The sequence below is a fragment of the Chrysemys picta genome, chromosome 21 (assembly GCF_011386835.1).
Source record: "Chrysemys picta bellii isolate R12L10 chromosome 21, ASM1138683v2, whole genome shotgun sequence".
Lineage (NCBI taxonomy): Eukaryota > Metazoa > Chordata > Testudines > Emydidae > Chrysemys > Chrysemys picta.
In genome coordinates, this window is record NC_088811.1 from 1,610,781 (window position 1) to 1,630,634 (window position 19,854).

The 19,854-nt window shown below is 57.3% G+C and overlaps 2 protein-coding genes across 6 annotated transcripts in view; both read right to left on the reverse strand.

The window, feature by feature from the left end:
* LOC101936426 (espin) overlaps positions 1-19,854 on the reverse strand; it is a 76,034-nt gene that overhangs the window by 1,464 nt on the left and 54,716 nt on the right. For 3 of the 5 annotated variants that reach the window (XM_065574917.1, XM_024110261.3, XM_024110262.3), the window contains exons 10-12: positions 11,139-11,249; positions 10,736-10,881; positions 9,225-9,500 (exon numbers count right to left, since the gene is read on the reverse strand). In XM_065574917.1, the coding sequence (XP_065430989.1) occupies positions 9,225-9,500; positions 10,736-10,881; positions 11,139-11,249 (533 nt within the window). The remainder of the gene's footprint in view (positions 1-9,224; positions 9,501-10,735; positions 10,882-11,138; positions 11,250-19,854) is intronic. The other 2 variants (XM_065574918.1, XM_008173704.4) reach the window with 1 other exon arrangement.
* On the reverse strand, positions 16-9,213 carry LOC122174569 (espin-like protein). The gene has a single exon (XM_042859123.2). It carries the CDS (start codon positions 5,819-5,821, stop codon positions 4,094-4,096), a length of 1,728 nt encoding a protein of 575 aa, XP_042715057.2. The 5' UTR covers positions 5,822-9,213; the 3' UTR covers positions 16-4,093.

Sequence of the window (19,854 nt, forward strand, 5' to 3'; positions counted from 1 at the left end):
CAGTAAAAGGCATTAGGGAGGCCCGTGAGCCCCTGCAGAGCTGGAGGGAGGGCAGCAGGAACAGGAGAGCTAGGCTGGAGGACGCGTCTCACCTAGGCCAGCCCTATGGAGCTGGACCAGCCCAAGCAGCGAAGAGGGGAGACGGCCGGTCGATCGGGCAGGGCTGCCAAAGGGGGAGGGGGAATTCCGTGGCTCTCAGGTGGCCATGTGGCATCTGGGGGAGTTTTGACCCAAGAGGCTACAGGGAAAGGCAGAGGTGCCACCGTTGCCAAGGGCAGGGGAGAACCCTGAGGACACATGGAAGGTACAAAGAACGGCCCGTTGCCCCCCAGAAAGGAGGGTGTGCAATGGAGAGCACGGCACCGCCGTTGCCCCGACGCAGCAGGCCCTGAGCAGGGAGTGGCTGTGGCTAGAGTCAGACAGCTCTGGGGGGGCCAGGCCCCGCTAACACGCGCACCCCCACCTGGCCAAAAGTCAGCAGAACACTCCTCAGCTGAGCGGCTTGGCTGGCGAGGAGGGACACTTGGGTAGCTGGTACCCTGGGCTGGCCAGAGCTTAGCAGGGCCGTTATACAAGGGGCAGGAGCTCAATGCTCCACTTGTGCTGAAGGAGACTTCGCGCTGAGCGGGGCATGGGCGCCGTGGCCACCAGAGGTTGCTGCCTAGAAGGAGCTGGAGAGTTGTTTGTACTGGCACCTGCCCTGCCTAGGGCCTGCCTAAGAGCAAAGTAGAAATGGCACCGCATGGAGGGGCAGACGCATGCCCTACTTCTGGCTAGCTACACACCGGGCTCTGCGGGCTGGCAACGCCACATGGGCCTTTTCGCAAATAATCCCGCCAGCGTTCCCCGCCTGCTCTCCATTGCTGCATGAGCTGTGTGTCCGCAGCCCCTCCGTCCAGCTTGCTAGGACAGTTCTCAGGCACAGCCGGGGGCATCTCTCAGGACCATGGCAGGGGACAGGTTGTGTGACTCAGTGAACGCGAGCCAGAGGCCAGAGGAAGAGCGGTGGAAGACTGCTGCAGGCCAGCTGATGGCTGATCTCAGCACTGCTTGGCAGGGAGCTCACGCATGGCCATGACCAAACTGTAGCCAGTGCAAGGTCCCCTGTGCTGTCCCCAGCACTTTGCCGCACCCTGCCCTGGAGAGCCCCTTCGAGAGGGGAGAGGTTAGTTCAGCATCCTCCCTCTGGGCAGTTGGTGGCTTTGCCCGTTAGTGCTAGCCCAGGGGATGCTATTTTAGTGTTTGATGAGGGAATGGGATTAAAAACACCAGCCTCCCCCGGGCCACCAAAGCGACAGCCAACAGGACCGTCTCTCAGCCTTTACTTCCAGAGCTAGATTTGAACGGGATGGGCCAGGCCTGCTCTCCATCCCAGCAGTGTGATCGCAGAGTAACTCCACAGGATGGGATCCTGGCCCTTACACCTCAGTCTTCAGCCAAGCGCGACCAGATGGGACCTAGTGTGGGGGGCAGAGGCCTATATTCCTGCAGCCGATCACTGATCCCCCAAGCCAACCACTCCCCTAAGACTGAAAGAATGAATCAGGTCTGGTGTGGGACCAGGCACATTTGACTACAGCAGACGGCTCGACCAACGGCTCTGGGACAGTCTGACAGCAACGCAGGCTACCCCAGAGCTCTTGGGCAGCACTAACGCCACGTGGGACGTCCAGGTTAGGTTACGTGTCCTGATTAATCAACAGCGCCACACAGCAGAGGCAGCACCTGTGGCGTGAGCAAACCTTCCCGTAACTCCCCCTTTCCCAGGTTGCTTGATGGTTTCTGAGGAGCCGGTTCTCTAGCTTTGTAAAGAGATGCACGCAGGACCCGTCCCTCGCCACCGCGTGCCTCTGCTTTCATGTGCAGCCGTGGGAGAAGAGGCCGTGAGCTCTGGCCTGCACTAGCCCCTGCTTCCCGGGTAGTGTTGGGGCTGTGACCTGGCGGGACCCGCAGTAGCATGGCTCTGTTGCCGTCTAACGGCTGGTTTGGTTACGGAGAGCGACTCACACGGGCTAGCTAAGCCCCTGAGAGTCTGTCAGCCCCTCTTGGTCGGCGCGTCCCATGGGAGCGAGCATGTAGGTAATTCCTGGCTTGTGCTGGGGATGCTGGGAGAACAGACCCTCTCATGTCACAACGGGTTTTGGAACCAGGCTTGGCAATAGATCAGGCTGTGAAATGTGCACGCTCAGAGCTGGGGGCAGCATTCAGGCTGGTTCTGATTTCATGTGTGTCTCCATGAGACGGGGCCCAACCCTGCCACCACCAAAACCACTGGCAGCAGGATTGGGCCCACGGGGCGATGCCAGATGGAAGTTTCCCCACACACCATGCTTGGATCTCTCCTCCCTGCTGTCTAGCTTGATTACAGGCCCATGGAAGTGTGAACCCTCAGGGCTACTCCCTGGGCAGGAGCTCCAACACCCAGTTAGCAGACGTGAGGCAGTACAAGAACGCCGGCCGGCAGGGCTTTCCAGCTGCTGGGAAAGGGCAGGGGTGTGGGCTTGGCACAGCTACACCCCCCACCTTTTTCCTTCTTTAAAGTTGACTGTTTTGATGCTGCAGGAGCCAGGCTGGGCGCTGGGCTTCAGGCCACATTCACCAGGTCAAATATGCATCTGGTAAGAGCTTACTGGCCCTATTCCTTGGGTGTTTGCAGGACACTGGGCTTGGAACAGCCAGTGCCCCAGAGCAAGGTGTCGAGGGCACCAAATCGCACTGAAACAGCCTCGACACTCCCTTCTGAGAGCAGAGAGCTTTATTCCTTCATTGTCACAAGCAGTGTTAGGGAAGATGCAAAGTGTGCACACACACCCCCTCCCCCCATTGTAAAGCAAAACTCATTTCCAAATGTCTATACAATAAACACTCTGGTCCTATCTCCATTCCAAGCCATGCACATTCCACTAAGGCAAGCAACAGACTTGGGAATCCTCAAAGAACAACGTGGGCCCAGTGGTCTGTAGTTTGAAAGCACACAGCATCAAAGGGAATTCGCCACACGGCTGGAACATGCTACGGATTTGCGAATCTGGTTGCAGAACCACGCACTGTGAGACCAATTAGTACAGCACTCAGCCTGTGCTCACTATGGACCCAGGGCAACTGTGGCATGTTCCTCCACCTCACCAGAGGAAGGATGGAGCTGCTCATACCAGTTCCTACTCCCAAATCACTGGCTCCCCAGCTACAGGAAACATTTAGCTAAAGAAGTGTCTGTAAAATGCAGAAAACTGGAGACAGCTTGTGTCACTGTACATTTGTCAGGGATTAGCTCTTCCTCCAGCTAATGCAGGACTACAGCAAATGTACACACTGCTCGAGAGGAAAATCCATGGACCACCTCCTACAGGAAACCGCAACCAGCCACAACTTCATGTGACACGTGGTTACAGCCGCACCCTGGTCAGTTCAGCCAGCAGGGAGCATCGGCTATACAAGAAGCTTTACTTGAGAAAGAAGAGGACTTTGTTGAGACTGTCCATGTAGGGAATTCAGGATTCAACAAAACACCGCAGACTCTGGGACTAATCCCGCTGTCCTTATGCAAACCAAACTGCCATTGAGGTCACTGGAGTGCTGAAGCCCATGGGAGTCCTGCCTGAATAATGATTGCAGGATTGGGGCCCCTCTGACTAACATGAACACTACATTGTTTCTATTCAGAGTCCCTAGTCTGCACAGTAGAATCCTGTACTGGGTGCAGCCGGGGAATATGTGCTTCTTTTGTCTGTCGTATAGCTCTTCACCTAGGCATCAGATAAAATGATTACAGGGCTCTCCCCAAAGGTTTGTCTTGGGCTCAGACAGCTGTTGGAGCTCAGTTCATCTTGGAAATACAACGGGTCCCTCAAGTAATTAACTGAGCCAAAGCAGCTCTTGTCAAGTGCTCTGGTGCCGGCGCACGTTTGATTGTCCCCTGCTGTCCCTGGAGCTGCTTCTCAGCCAGCAATTCCCTCTATGAGATGGACCAACATCCCGCCTCAAAGAGGATCCGCTCGCCTTTCCCTGCGACTTGTGAGCCGTGTGGGGCGAGGGTGTGGATGCCCCTGCCTGCTTCTAACACAGCGTGTGCTGGGCACTGCTTGGGGAGAGCTCAGATATCAAACATCTCTGCCTCCTTCTCTTTCCAGAAGGAGAAGCTACGGTCTATATAGCGACAAATGTCCTCATTACTAAACTCGCCTAGCTCGGAGACCAGCTGGATGGAGCTCTCCCTACTCTTAGGAGCAGGGGCTAGGCCCAGTTCATCGGGCGCTGGAGCGGGCTGTGGGACATCACTGACTAAGCTCTGGCAGGATTCCTGATGGACCAGCTGTGGAGGCTGGGTTCCTGCTGGGACCTCTGTTTCCACTGCGACCGCTTGCTCCGGCTCCAGGCTGTCCCCAAAGAACTCCTGTTTGAGATCTTCAAAGCCATCCAGCCAGTCCCGCTTCCCGGCCTCGATCTCCTCCATCACCACCTTGTGGAACTGGCGGATGAGCTCCCAGCTGTGGCTGCCCAGCCGGTCAAACATCTCGTAGCACAGAAGGTGCCGGAACTTCCTCTCCTCGCGGCTCATGCTCATCTCCAGGAGCTGGAAGTAGCCCAGCATGAAGAGGTCCAGCGTCAGGCTGTCGTACTCCACTGGGGAGCCACAGACGTGCGGCAGGAAGTGCTCGGGCCAGTACAACATGTTGGTGCGGCTCAGACGGCGGATCTGCCGCGTCGGGACCTGGCTGATGATGTTTCTCCAGTGGGCGATCAGCTTCCCCACCACCTGCCTTTGCTTCATGAAGTACAAGAGCCGGTCATCCTCGCTGGGTTTCTTCCCGGTCGCCATGGGGACTGGGGCGCTGCTATATGCCTTGGGCTCCTTGCTGAACTCTGAGTCGAGCGTTTCGGCGAGACCCATTTTCCTCTTGGGGCGAGCGTGGCTAACCGACTCGGTGAACGTCCACTTCTTCCAGTGCTCCAGGAAGAGGTAGACGATCCGCTCCTTCCGCATGTCGATGTAATCCTGCACGCAGCTCAGCTCCGTCTGCACGGGGAGGCTTCTGGTCAGGTGGTCGGGGCTGAACAGGGCCTCCCCGAAAGGCTCCGTGGCCGCACTCTGTGCCTCTGTATCCCTGGAGGGCCGGGGCCCTGCTTCGCAGTAGGGCAAGGGAGCGTGCTCTAGCATACTGGGTGGCTCAATGCCATCCGCTGCAGCATCTTCGCTTAGCGCACTGAACAGATCACCGCTCGTTATGTAATCCTCCTCCAGGATGGGCTCTCGGCCGTAGCTATATGGCATGGTTCCCACAGGCAGGGACCTCTTCCGCTTGTACACCCTGCTGGACACAGCCTCCGGCAGCCGGCACAGCGTGTGCAACTCATAATTGGCCTTCAGGTTCTTCACCGACACACCACATTGCATGATCTCCTTCTCCACCTCCTCCCGAGTGGAGCTGAAGGACTGTGATCTCCCGATGTTAGCAGGGCCCTCTTTTAGTGGTGCTGCCTCGGGCGAGGTGCTCGCGGCCTGGCCCGTGTGCTCGGACATGTCGGGGCTCACCATGTCTGCCAGGTTGACCGCCTTGCCCCCAAGCATAGCCAGGAGGATGGCCATGCTCTTTAGGAGAGTGGAGATCTTGCTGCACCAGGCCGGGAGGTCATCGGCTCGGCCTTGCATGCGCTTGGGGTTTGTCGTGAAATGCTCCTTTGCCAAGGCGGCAGAGAGCGGCAGGAGCTGCTGCATTTCATGCTCTAGCTGTTCCAGCTCCGTCTCCACCTTCTGAACTTTGTGCATCACTTGGAGGCTCTCGATTTGCTTCTCAATGCGGATTATGTCCTCCTCAGTCATCAGCTGCCCGAAGGGTCCCAGAATGCCATTGTGTGCATGGGAATACCTCCAGCCTTCGTGATTGTAGTAACTCCCGGTCCCAAGCTAAGGCAGGGGGGAAAAAACATCTCCCTCAGGACAGAGCTCCACATTGTCCTTTCTCTGCACACGCTCTAGACTTTACATGTCCTTAGTGGTGTAATGGCAATGGGCAGGCTGGAAATACTGAACGCAAGGAGAGGGCAGGAGAGTGTAGACAAAGGCAGACGATACAAAGCCAATGGAGTGAGGCGATGAGGCTGGAGGAGAGCGCCTGTTTGCATCGCGCACGCTCTGCTGGAGAGAGAACTTTGCTAAGAATATGTTGTTGCTAGTCCCTGATCAAAGGATACAGCAGCAGATGCTTCCAGGAACCGCTCACTCATTACACCACTGAATGACCATGTAAGACATTTAAACCTGCAGTATCATCTCCGTGTGAAATGGGAGAGTTGAGGGGTTTGGTTTTGTTTATAAACCTCCCCTGGGTCCTCATTTTAAAGTAGAAAATGGCAGCTCTGGGCGATCATTGGTTTGGGTGGAGTGGGCACCCTCTACCAGCTGTTAATAGCTGACCCGTGATGGAGCTTTCAGCTCAGGTGACAGGCGTAGCTCATAGTCGATAGCCCCACGTGTGCTAAATACTGCAGTTTAAATGCATCTCAGAGTTGACCAGAACACTGCAAAGAGCTCAGACTCATGCCGAATGCTTCATGTCATGCAGAACTCTCCACAGCACACACACAAATCTTAACGGGTCAAACGTTTCTGAAGGGAAGCCAAGTCCTCTGTGTGAACAAGGCATGTCCAGAAGGAAAATAATTGGGGACTGGGCTTCGGCCCTAACAAACTGCGTCTAAAAGAAAATCCAAGCCCAGAAAACAACGGGAGAAATAAAGACTTTTCAAGCTGAGAGTGGCAGTAATTCCTCTGCACCCCCAAATCACTGACTATCAGGGTCACTTTCTAACAGCGCTGAGATGGCCTGGCTGAAAGGACTGCGCAGTGGCAGGGTTTTAAGGTAGGTTTTAATGGAGGCTTACGGATTTCTTTAGAATTAATCCTCCACAACTGACCATTTACCCAGATGTAAGAGCCCTGCACGGGGTAGGCAGCTCCAGCCCACTGGAGCCGACATCAGAACTGCAGAGTTCCATTGCAGCAGGAATCGGAGGAAGGACAGCTCCCCGTTACAACCAGGGGCTCTTTCACCGTCAGCAAAACAAATCACTGCTGAGCAGGACCTGTCGAATTCCCAAGGCAGCCGGAACAGGCCTCTGAGCAGCCCCGGCACCACCAGGCCGAGCCCCGCCAGGAAAGGCTAGCACACCGTTCTGGCTACTGCCCCGGACGTGAGCGCACTCTGTTCCCGAGTCCAGCTGGCGTGGCTGTTGCCCCTTACCCAGCTCCTACAGCAGTGCTGGGGCTGAGCCTTGGTCCCGGTTATCCTCCCCTGAGCCCTTTCAATTAATAAAAAGCTTCCTGCTGCATCAGTCGTGGCTGAGATTTTTCCAAGCCCACTGGCTGCACTAACCCCCGTTAACCTGGCTGGGAGCCGTGTGTGGGACACTGATCAATTGTCCAGTCAGCTTCAGAAATCTCCGCCCAGCCTCCCTCTTCAGACAATCCACGCGGAGCAAGGCAATGCACGCGTTGCCATGGCGGGGGGAGTCAGTACAGACGCTGTGGGATACAAATCCTCACCACATTTCGGTGGGAATTTCACTGCAGTGGAGGGAGGGGCCCAGCCCCCCAGGGGTCTGTCCAGCTAAGGCAGATGTTCATTCGGTTGTGGGGAGGGTTCTTTCATCTCGCCAGGAGGCATATTGCTGCTCATGCTACCAGTTGGACTCCTCCAGACAGACCCACTCTGTGATTGGGTCTCTCTTAGGGTCTGGAACGGTGTCCACCACATCACCATTGTACCCGAGCACCTTCCATGTTAACAAGAAAACCAGGAGACGATGCTGTGAAAAATCCACCACGTCTGCAAAGGTCTTAAATATGGTTTGACCTTGATGCTTCCCCTGGCCTCCCTGCCCAGTCTGTTTACCCACCTTGCTCTGCATTTGGTTTCTACAACAAGCCCAGGCTGACGTGAGAGCAAGCGTCTCTGCAGGGCTGAAAGCAGCCGCTTGCTTGCCTCTGCTCTTGGACAAAGGTGTCACCCAGACTGCATGTTCCTTCCGCTTGGGGCTGTCTCTCATGCTAACATGCCCTGAGCTGCAGGTGGCTCCTACATGGCCCCTCTCTGGTTCTCCAGGACATGCCAGCCAGCCTGGCCTTCCATGGATCCCATCTCTGCAGCCCTTGGGGAACCGCACTCAAGAAGCAGCTTAGCAAAGACTGAACTCTGGGATGGCTTGTGGCTTTGGCTTGCCTCTGGGGAGGTTTTGCATCACAAAGCTTTCCTCCCGCTGTAGGGCTACCTTGGCTGCCTGGCAGGACCGGGGCCTGTCTGGGTGTGTCAGTCGTGAGTGCTAGTGTGGCTGCTTGGGCCCTAGCACAGCAGGGTGTGCATGGATACAGACAGACCGTGCTGCACAAGTGCACCTTGGCCTCCCGCTGTCGCACGGAGCCTCACTGATGTACTCATCAAGCAGTTCCCCCCGCTGTGAGCCAGGATGGCATGACCCATCCCTTTGTGGGCACCTGAACCCAACTGGAATCCTTGGGCCGCTCAGCAGAGCAGGTGGGAGCCTCCCCTCTCATTTCTGGGGCTAGGGGAGCCAGGCCGTCAAGTCGGACACGCTTCCCCCGACCCCAGCACTCTCTGACGAACGCCCCAAGCGAGTGGACATGCTGGCGCGCCGACCTGTAGCCGCTTTCTGGGCAATGCTGAGTAGAACACAAGACGTGTTTCTGAAGGTGAAAAACTCTGAACTCCTGCCTATTGACCCAAGGGAAATCGGGGGTTAAACAGGGGGTTTATGGGTTAGACGCTGGGCTGTCTGCTTCTCCTGTAGCCATTGAGATAAAGTCGTAGGCTCTGTCGGATGCCCGACTCTACTAGCTGGGCACGCGTAATGACTCCTGCCTGTTCAGCGTTATCAACACAAGGAGCTGCTGCCTGGAACCAACCGGAGCGGCACCGGGGCTGCTAGTCTGCACCAAGCCGTGATGATTGCCTCTCCCATAATGCACTTTGCTGGCTGGGAGGGATGAGGGGTTTTCCTCTACCTGGCCCGGAGGCCCAAATTCTGCCCCGTGCAGCCCGGCTGGCCGAGGCTCGCTGGTTCCTGTGTTCCCCGTCCCCCTTTCTGAGCTGCCGGGTCCAACCCAAGGGCAGTTAGAGCAGCTGTCTCAGGCCCCTCTCACAGCACACGGCAGAGGACGGTCACAGCACACTGCACTGCAGCACTTGGAGGGCCGCCCTCCCTCTTACCTTGCGCTTTTGCTCTTCCTCTTCCTGAATCTTCATCTGCAGCTTCCGCACCATCACCTGCCTCTTCCACTCAGGGATGGGTCGCCCCTGCTCGTCGTGGGTGGGGATCAGGGCCTCGATGTCCAGCTGGCTGGGCTGCACCGAGGCCATGAGCGGCGAGTTGCCGTTGACGACCGGCTCAGGGGAGCTGGCGGCCCTGGGGACGGAGGCTGCATCGGGCGTGGTTGGTGGGGTCAGTGTCCTCGTGGGGGGCAGGGAGGAAGCTGCAGTCTCTAGCTGGATGGCAGAAAGAGGAGAGGGCTTTAGTTCAGGGCGTGGTGCGACACGAGGGAGATGCTACATGAGAAGGTGCTCGCTCAGAGAGAAGTTACCCGCCTCTCCGCGGGAGGGAGCCCAGGACCCCGATCATCCGCGGACTCCCTCTGCCCCATGCTGGCAGCGCTTAATTTGTGCCAGGGCTTGCTGGGGCTGAGCCCCGGCCCCTCTGGGCCTGGCAGTTCAGAGCCCGGCCCCTCTGGACTTGCTGCATCAGTTATGAAAGTTAAAAAATTGCTTAAGTCCCGGCACCTCTGTCATTGCAAAGTAAGTCCTGTGTGCGGGACATTCTGTGCTGGGGAGCCCGGCCCCTGCAGCCGTGGGGACCGAGACCCTTCCTCCAGGTGTCTGAGCCATTCCGGAGAGGGGCTGAACTTTGCCATTCTCCTCCCCTCGCCCAGCATCTGTTGTATGGGCTTTGGGGCAGCGCCTGCCTCTCGCTAGGTGTTTGTACAGCGCCTGGCCCTGCGGATCCTGGGGCCTCGGGGTGCAGTGTGAGTCACAGAACTCAATTCGACAGGAGGGCTCAAAACAGCCCCGGAAAAGGAGCCTCTTTCCTGTCAGACCCATTGACCCTGTACACGCGGGAGCCTCACAGCAGCCCTGCCTCGGGGGGCCACGCTGGCTCTGGGGTGCTTTGGAGACTCCCCACCCCAGCGCTCCCTAGGAGGGCTGGTGCCCCGTTTGGACAGCTGCTCCTGGCTGGGGAGAGCCCGCCGTCTTTGCTGGGTGCTCTGCAGTGAGGACAGTGGCTGGCGGCTCCCCCGGGGGGAAGGGTCCATTGACTCCTGGCCAGAGCGCTCTGTGGGGAGCGGGCTCAGGGGTTGCGGGAGGAAGGCCTGCCATTGCCTGGGTTTTAGCGCTGGAGTACACAGCCCGTCCAGGGACAATCGCTGCCCACGACTCTCCAGGGCTCCATGGGCCCCTGGGATTACTGGGAGCAGCGGCTGTCTCCTGTGGAAAGTGCCCCTCCCGCCTGGGCTCCCAGCACCCCTCCCCGGCGGCTCCCTGCTTACAGCACAAAGCGGATCATGCTAAATTTTGCTGAGGATTCCAGCTTGTTGTGACAATTGCAGCCAATCAAATTTGCCGCCCTTAATTAAAAACTTAATCCGGTTCCTAACCCAGCTCCCTCCCCCGGCAGAGACAATTGGCTGAGCGAGGCCCGAGTGGAGCGGGGCCAGCCAGTCACCTACATTGGCCCCCGCCTGGCCGCTGCCTGAGAAGACAGTGGTGAGGCCTTTGGTCTGCGGAGTCGGCTTGAGGCTCTTCCCAGCCTTGATCTCTGCCAGCAGCTCGGAGTTGTCACCGGTTGGGGACATCATATTGAACGACTTGCAACCTGGCGGGAGGAAGAGGGGATGTGGTGAGGAGACTCGCAGGAAACTTGAGCCCAGAGCCAGAGGATGTGGCCTCAAACTGCACCTTGGAGCTCAGCAGCTTCGGGCCACTTTGAACTGGGGGAGAGTCAGGGGCCCTGTGGGCAGCTTCTGTCCAGGCCTGCAGCTGCGGCTGAGCTCCCCTGCAGCGGGACGGGGGAGAGGCATTGCCCACGCAGGCCGTTCCCAAGCACCTGGGGCGTTGGAGGTCAAAACCTACCCTGAAAGTGAGAGGCGGCGGGCGTAGGTCCCAGAGCACAGAGCTGCTGCATTCTGCCTGCTGATGGACCGCAGGGCCCAGCTGAGTCCGGGTGACACGGGGGTGGCCCATCTGGAAGAACCAGGTACAGCCCCCAGCCAGAATCAGATGAGAGGGAAGCTGCTCTCTGATCCGTCTGAAATCACCTGGAGAACCTGCCCACACTGGACTCTGAACTTGGGGATGAATCTCCGTCTAATCTCAGCCAACTCCTGCAGCTGCATCCCCTACACCTGCCTCTGGCTAAGCCTAGCGTCTCGGGTGCTTTGGGACAGCTGGGCCCAAGCCCCCCGCACCATACAGCTGAGGTGGCGCCAAGTGGGCTGTGGGGGGCAGAGGGCTCAGGGATCGCACCCATGCCGGGTCCTCAGGAAACGGTTTGCTTTGCATGGGGGGTGGGCATGGCGAAGCCAGGCAGTGCCCTGCTGCCCCCGCATCATCCTGCTCTGGGGTCTATGGCTCTTCTGGCCAAGTGGGGGGATGGTTCCCCCAACTGCCTCCTCACAATGTTACTGCCCCACAGTGGGGACGACTCCCTGTCGCTCCGAAATGACCCCAAGTCCCAGCTGGGCCAGCCCCCAGGCGTGACCTCCAAATACCTCCCTTTGGGGGGGCCAGCCACTCGCGAAGGTTGGGGTATCCCCCCCCTCCCCAGGCCGGAACAGGGGCTCACTCATGAATTCCTTTCTGGGCTGTCCCTATTACCAACGCGCTGTCCCTCGGAAATGCAGCTGATTCTACACCCAAGTGCTACATCCAAATTACTCAGCAGACAAGGAAAATGAACTTTAAAAAGATGCTCACGTGTAGTTAAAGCGCAGCACAGCGGGGTCCTGGTTCATGACTGGGCCCCCAAACACCACAACAATACAAATCATGCAGCACTCGGGGCTCCCGGAGCATCCCCCCTGCCCCCAGAGGAATATCCACGGGGCGAAATCCCCTCTCGCCCTAGCTAAATCCTAGCTTCCTGGACCCAGAACAAGCGCGGCCCCAGACAGTTATTGGGTGGGAAGGGCCCTCACTGCTGTGCATTGGACTCAGTGCCGGGAAGTCTACAAGCCTTTCAAATATCAGAAAACACAAAGCAGGAAGCCAGGTGGCACCGCCTCCTCCAGAGTCCAAAATCCACCGAGTCGCCAACGGCTGAGTGGGGAAAGAGGACATGAATGGAAGGAGCTGGCTGGGTGCTGCCCTTAGGACCCAGACTCACGCACTAATCCCACAGAGCCCACGGAAACACCAGCATCTCCACCGGTGCAGCACCCTCCAGCCCGCTCAGCAGGTCTCCACACCTGGAAAGCGTTCGACAGCCCTGCTGCCTTTGCGGCGGCAGGATTTCCCTGTCCCGGCCAGTCACTTCTGAAACGAAGCCTCAACAGTAACTCTGCAGCCGAAGTTCAAGACGTCCTGGCTAGGAATAAACCCGAGCACACTCACGTGGGAAGTCAGGAAATGGACCCAGCTGGCAGACAGGGCAGCCCGGTTCCTAATGGCCCCACGAGCGCTGAGCTCTGCTGGCAGGCTGGCTCAGCCAGGGTCTTCTCTTTTGCCAGCAGCGCTGCCCTGCCACTAAGCCCGTAACACGCGCCCAATCCCTCGCTGCCAACCCCATACTTGCCTTCCATGTGTGAAGCAACAGTCAGGTAAGGTTAAGAAGGGATAAAGCCGGCAGCTGTGGGGTCAGAACAAGGTCAGCCAGGTAAGCCCAACTTTCTAGTGGTCTTGAGCTTCACTGGACAATGAAATCCAGTCTGAGCGCAGCCCTGCCGGGGCCAGGCTAGCCCAGAGGAGAGCAGGGCCCCCTGGTGCCTTAAGGTGCCTGTCCGGTCGGTTCCTGGCAGTCCCTACAGAGCTACTCTCCCCTTCCTGTGTGCAGTCAGCCCCCACAAAGCAAACCTGCAGCACACACGGGAGATGAATTTGCCCTGTTTCTATAGGACGTTCTGATCAGCTAACCTCTCAGCAGTACCTGGTCCCGCTGCTCCTGCAGGCAAAGCATTAGATACAGCTTAATTAGCTAACATCTCTACCGCATTTGGAAGCACTAATATTCTGTGCGAGCTAAGACTTCTTGCTGCTCTTTGCAAAGACTTGCCCTGTTTTGCTGTGTCTACGGCAGTGCATATTATGCAGCCCCAATGCTCCAGTCCAGCCACCAGCTCGAGAAAACTCGCCGGCCCTTTTACCCACCATAGGTCCTGTGCCATGTGAGTGGAGTTTCCTAATGAGGCGGTATGTTGCAAGGAGGCAGCGTGCTGAATGAATGGGCTGAAGCGCTTTTCCTTTTTGGCTGAGGCTGCGCAAGGGGACAAAAGGCTGTTTGGCATTAATGGCCCACTTGGGAAAATGAAACGTCGTTAAGCGTCTGCTGCGCCCCCCAAATCCTCCTGGATTCAGTGGTAATAAGACCAAGCATTGAACGGCTGCCAGATTGTAAACAGTAATAAGCTGTTGATGGCAAAAGACATGGTGGTATTCACGTGTCCAGCTAATGCTGGCCCTCTGAACACGCACAAAGGCCCCACTGTGCAGCCTGCAGGGGATTCATCTTAGAGCTTTCAGGGGTTTCCTAAGGAGCCAGGGCCCGAACCAGCCCAGTTGCTGCTGCGCTTCCCGATGCAGCTCAGCACGTGAGAGCTGCGCCAGGCACCACAGTCAGGTTCATGTACCGACCGCACGGGCTGCACTGAGCTCCCCGCCCTGGGGCCAGCCGTTACTTTGCAATTTCAGTAAAAGGGACAGTCACGCTTATTTCCTCACCCGCCAGTCCGACCCTGCTACCATCAAAGGCTCTGGCACAGTGCCTGGACTGCATCAGGACCTGGATCATGGCCCCGTGCTGCTACCAGCATCCAAACGACCGAGGCTGACGGTGCATTCAGGGAGCGGTTTTCCCTGGGTGTCAATGGCAGTTTTACCACTGATTTCAAACCCTGCCTGTCCCACCTAAGGGTGTGTGTCTCCGTCCTGCTCGCTCTCAGCCCAGGCCTTGGTTTGACGTGTTTCAATGGTGCAAATACTTGTCCCCTGCCATTTACTCCCCTCCCACCCATGGACCCTTCCTGGGCCTGGCTAGCTCAGGGCAAGGGGACTCGTACAAACTCTCAGTGTGGGGCCAAGGTGACTGGCCCATTCAGGCTGGACACAGGACACCGAGTGCCCAGTTTAGAGCTCTGCTCCCTGCCCCAGAGATGGGATGTGCAGACAGATTGCAAAGGGGTCCTGCAGGCCCATTGCAAACAACCCTGGAGCAGGTCTGCTCTGCCCCGGGGCGCCCCCAACCTGTGCAGCCCAAGAGGAGTGTTAAACTGTGGGGTGTGTCGGGGAGACCCTCACAACAAGGCCGAGTCAATTAGCACAACTGGGGCCCCTGTTGGGGTGCACACAACATGGGCCCTGCGGACTCCTCCTCGCACCTTGCCAGGGGGGCACTGGGTCGGGGGGGCCAGGTGCTCTGCGCAGCCCCTGCTGGCCCCATCCTGCTGCCCCAGCCACGGCTGACTGTTACTTTGGAAAGGGAGCATGGTGGTGCAGCCCAGGGTAACGGTGGGGGAGAATGGAGCTGACCCCACCGCACCCCTGTGTCACCTGGGGAGGGACCAGCTTCCGAACCCCAGGTCCCAAAGCCGGTCTCTGCGCAGCACACAGCGAGCTTGTTAGCCAGTCAAAGGGAGTTTAATAAACGAGGGTCTTGCCGACCCCACAGCCTCCAGGCATCGGAGAGCCCAGAAACCCTCCTGCCCCCGGGCACTGCTGCATCAGCCGGTCCTGCTTGACGAAGGTCCATGCTGCTTTCGACGTGTCGTTTGCTTTCCCTGGATGTGTCAGCACCCTGACCCCGTTCAGCCTGGCAGCACATCACTTCAGCCAGCGCAGAGTTAGAGCCAGGAGTCCCCACCTCGGCCAGCCAGGGCCTCCACCTTCCCGAAGTGCCCGGGACCCAGCCATCAGCCCCCACCCACCGCAAAGCAGGACAGATTAACCAGCCAGCGCACGGTCACCCACTGCCAATAAACAAGCACACGAGCTCTCCTAGCAACCGCAGGCCTGCCCCTGTGAGCTGCTTTGGGTTTGTACGAGCCAAGCGCTGGCTGCATCGAGGGCTCTTCCCTCCAGGCAAGCCGCTCACTCGCCCAGAGGACAGCGATAGCAGCTGTGAATCAAAGCACGACTGACCCCTCCATGTGGTGCCCTGGAGCACCAGGCTGCTGTCACAACAGAGCAGCCTCTGGCACTAGGCAGGTATTTCCTGCTTGCTGCTGCTCCAGCTTTTTGGGGTCCCAGCCTTTCCTGGACCAACTAAACTCCCAGAGCCAAGCCACTCTGTGTGTGTGTGTGAGCCCACTGCCAGTGATGTGAACAGGGCCTAACACACGCCTTGCACCGCCGAGCCCAGGGCGAAGCTGTGGGCTAGGAAGTAAACAGCTCCAATACGGAGCAGGGAGACCAGGCCCCCCGCTGCTGATTAAACACAATTATTTTCATCTGGACTCCTGGGCCCAGTCCTGCTAAGTCTCCACGCCAGTGGCCACAGGACTGGAGGGGGCTATGGTGGGAGTTGGAAGGGACGGTGCCAGGCACGGGGCTTTCTCTGGCGCGCTGCACAGCTGCTCATAGCAAGGCTGGACACTTTAACGCCAGCTCAGTGCCAATCAAGTCTAACACGGCATGAGCGTGTGTCTGTGTAGTATGGTGCGAGGGCTCCTGACCCTGCCTGTCTCCTGCTGGATGGCAGGGGGTTAGTCACCTGGTCCCCCAGAACAGAGAACACGGTGTTACCAGGGGCTTGTGGGACTAACAGCCTCATGGTAGGTGCAGTCCGTTTCCCAAGGTGCTGAGGCCAGCTGCTCATGCCAGCATGGTTCTGTGGGGCCGTGCCCGTCACCCTGGCAGAGGCACTGCCCCTGGAGCCCTTTCCCTGGCAGCAGGTACCTGACACACTAACAGTAAAATGACACTGTCCTCAATGGCCCATGAATTGTAGCACACAGCCAGGGCCGCGGCCAGCCCTGGTTCCTGGAGTAGGGCTGTATCCCAAGGGGCCGGGGAAGACATTCACTGCCAGAATGAGAAACACTTTGGCCTCTGAGGAGAACCCCGCCCCGATCTAGCTGTGGCTCCGGTCAGCAGCGCCGGAAGGGCCAGTTTCTCAAGAAAGACGCAGAGGAAAATGGATGTACTCCCCTCTGAACGCAGCGAGTGGGCCGTGGAAACGACAGCGGGCTGATGCTGAATGTCTAGTTTGCTCCAGAAAATGAAGCACTCTAAGGGAGATTGCTACGTCGCTGCCATTTGTCGGGACAAGGTTATCTGTTAATAGTTAAACACAAGGACTCCAAAGGCTCAGAGTCTGAGCCCAGTGACATGGGGCAAAGCTCAGAGGAGTGAGCTGCTGACAAACAGCTGTTCTAACCCAACAGGAAGGGGCAGCTTCTCGGGGTAGCAAAAGTGAATAACTGCCATGAGCGTCGTTCCCGCTCCCGTACCCGCCACCCGGAAAGTAGTATTGGAAAGTAAAAACTGCGCCCAAGTCCCCAAGCAGCAGCTGCCGAGAGCGAACGGCTGCATCACTGGTCTGGCTCGTCCACATCCAGAAAGGAAAATTACCCCCAGCAACAATAACCAACAGCTAGCAGCAGCTTTCCCACACGTACAAGCCCTCCAACTGCACTAACAATGCATGCATGGAAATGACTCCCGACAGGGGCCACTTGGACAGGTAACTAGCACCCGGGCTGTGGGTTACTTTGCTAGCAGTATTTAAGCGGCTAAAACACAGTAACAAATTTACTAAAACAACTATTCCCCTGACAGCCACATGTCATTTGCAGGGGTGCCCCACACATTCCTTGAGACCTGTCTTGGGGGCCAGCCCTCCCTGAATTGTACTGGAAACCTTGGGCCTACAGTAAAGTGGTTGCTTAAAGGGTGGTGGGGGGGATTGCAGTTTGGATCCTCTGTGCATGTTCCCCTCTCCTGTATTCTGGTACAGTAACCCAGGGAAGTGGGGAAAAGAGATCTGGGCTGCGGGATGATTCCCGGCTGGGAGCATCTATACCGTTCAGCACCTGGGTGCTGGCTGGGCAGCTCGCTGTGGGCAGCAGAGGGAAGCTGGAATGTGTCCTTGGCCTTGCAGAAATCATGGGAAGCATTCAGAGTCTGTGTGTCTAAATCCTGGTCCTTGCTGACAGTGGGGAAGGTGCCTGAGGGTCTCAGAGGAGCAGCTGTTTGTTTCCCCTCCAAGCCACCGAGCACATTCCCAAAGCACTGGGCAGCCTGTAGCGCATGAGGTTACTGTGTGCGAGGCCGGAGAGCATCAGGGAAAGGGGGCTGCCAAGAGCAGATCAAGCGGCCAGGTCCCCTGGGCCATGCTGTTGCTGGGGTGCAGCACCTTGCACTGAGGACACCAGTAGGGCTCTGAAGCGTCATTTCCCCCCCACTCAGCTGATCAGACTTGTGTGTGCCCCAGCAATCACCAAAGGGTCTCAAGTCATTAAATAGCCACCACCCTAATGTCAAATAGCATCAGACTTCCCTGCGGAGGAAGGAGAGAATAAACTGGACACCGACCATGAAGGGACTAGCAGAAAGGAGCCAGGGCACTTCCCCTCCCCCCCACGCACCGGGCACGCTGCTGACTGCCCACAGGAATGGTAACACAGCGGCAGGACTTACTCGGTCTCTTTCTGTGCCCCAAAGCTTGTCCCTCTAGGAGGTAGAGAGAGAAGCAGCAAGAGTGCAGTTAGAAGAGGAGGCATTAGCTCCCACGAGACAGAAGAGAAGAGAGAACAGTTGGGTACGAGCAGAAAGGAGTGACACCACGCAGACCCCAGTGCAGAGGACAGACAAGCCCGCGAGGAATGGAATTAAGGTTCAAAAAATAAATTAGAAACACAACTGAGAGTGAGGCCACGGGGGAACATTGCTAAATGCACTTTAAACAGCTGCCACAGAGAACCAAAGCAAGGCTGCGTAGATTCATCAGCGGACGCTTACGCTCACGTTTTCAAGTTATTTTTAAAATAAAAGTTATGAAATATTTCCCCTCTGTGTGCCAGCCTGGCCTGAGCGGAACAGGCTGGGGTCTGACCCAGCAATAACAGTTTCCCATGAATGACAGAGCTGCAGAATGTGTTCTAGAGGCCAGCGTTTCGGAGTCCTTGCTGACAGGACTCACTGCACCCGAGCACAGGCTGGGGGTACTGCCGAGCAGACGCATTTCGGAGGTTTAAGTTAAGTGGCAGTTTGCTCTGACATTGTCAGTTGTCTCCGGCTGGATTTTGCATGTGTTTCTCTAGTCTTAGACGTCCCCTTTATTCTTCTGTACTGTTTAATCAAAGCATATCTGATCGGCAAGGATACCTTTCATTAAAGCTCTGTTTGGGTTAATAACGATCCGTTATTACTGGAAGAGATTAAACATTACAGGCAATCCCCTGCAAACACTCTTATTTTAGCTACTGTTTCCCAGGTGTGGTGCAGGGTCTGCCAAAAGTTACCATTAATCCTGAGCAGTTTCTTCAGGAGAGGCGTGAGGGGAGCCAGCCTTTCCGAGGACGAGGAGATCTCCATAAGTATCGCCCATATGACAGTCGTGACTCTGTCCCGTCACTAGGGTGGCGGGCAGCAGAAATCCCCAGGCTCATTTTCCCGCTCGGGGCTGTTGGAAGTGCAGCAGCTCTGCGACGGGGTTATAGAGCACCATGCATGTCACACCTTCAGAGTAACTGGCTTAAGACAATCTGGACAGCTGCAGTCTCTGGTATCTGGGACACCAGGGGCTTGCTGCTCTGGGGCTGCCAGCTCCAATTGGTCACTGCATCTTAAAGAGACAGCCAGAGGGGCTGATATTCATCATGCTACGGATGCGGGGCAGGCTCCGTGGGTCTGACCCTGAGGCCAGTGAGAGACCAGAGGGAAAAACATCCCTAATGCCCTACAGGAGCGTTGCAATTAATGCTCCTCCACCCGCTCTCGTGCCAGTGATGGTCACTAGGGCAAATCTCTCCCAAGGCCGGCAAGCTCAGGCTTTGTGCAGGTGCCAAGGAGCAGCAGTGCCAAGGGGGTGGGCACTGTGGGGTGATGGGTGGTGGCAGGATGCGCCCAGTGGGTCTGCAGGCAGCCTGGCTCTGAGCAACATGGGACCTGCCAGGTAAAATCAGACCAGGAGCCCACCGGCCCCAGTCTCCTGTCTCCCCCAGTGGCCGGCACCAGCTGCCAGAGGATGGGGCAAGAAAACCCCTAACAGACAAAGCTTGGATAACCTGCCCATGGGGGTGTTTCTTCATATAATGGGACATTGTTAACCCTGCCTGTTGTGGCTCTGGGTGGTCTAGTTATCATGGCTCTGGCTAGCTCCTGTCTAGTCCCGCCTATGGTAGGTCTCCATGATATCTTGTGGCAGTGAGTTCCACAGGTTAACTATATTGGGGGGAGCACCTCCTCCCAGGACTCTGTATGACCCAGGCCTGTGCAAGGGAGATTCTCCCCCTCTCCCCCCACGGATGCACTAGCATCTAGGAGCTGCTGCTCTTCTCCCCACAATGTAGCCCTGGGGGAGAACTGCAGAGAGGAGCCAGCCAGAGCCCCAGCTGGTAGGACCAGAACCAGCCAGAGCAGGGACCACTGGGCATTCAGAGACCTTCCTCTAGTTTAACTGGACTTTCTCTGCCCT

Bases quoted from the DNA above. Each gene is read 5' to 3' on its own strand.
- LOC122174569 (XM_042859123.2), bottom strand. From the start codon at position 5,821: ATGACTGAGGAGGACATAATCCGCATTGAGAAGCAAATCGAGAGCCTC.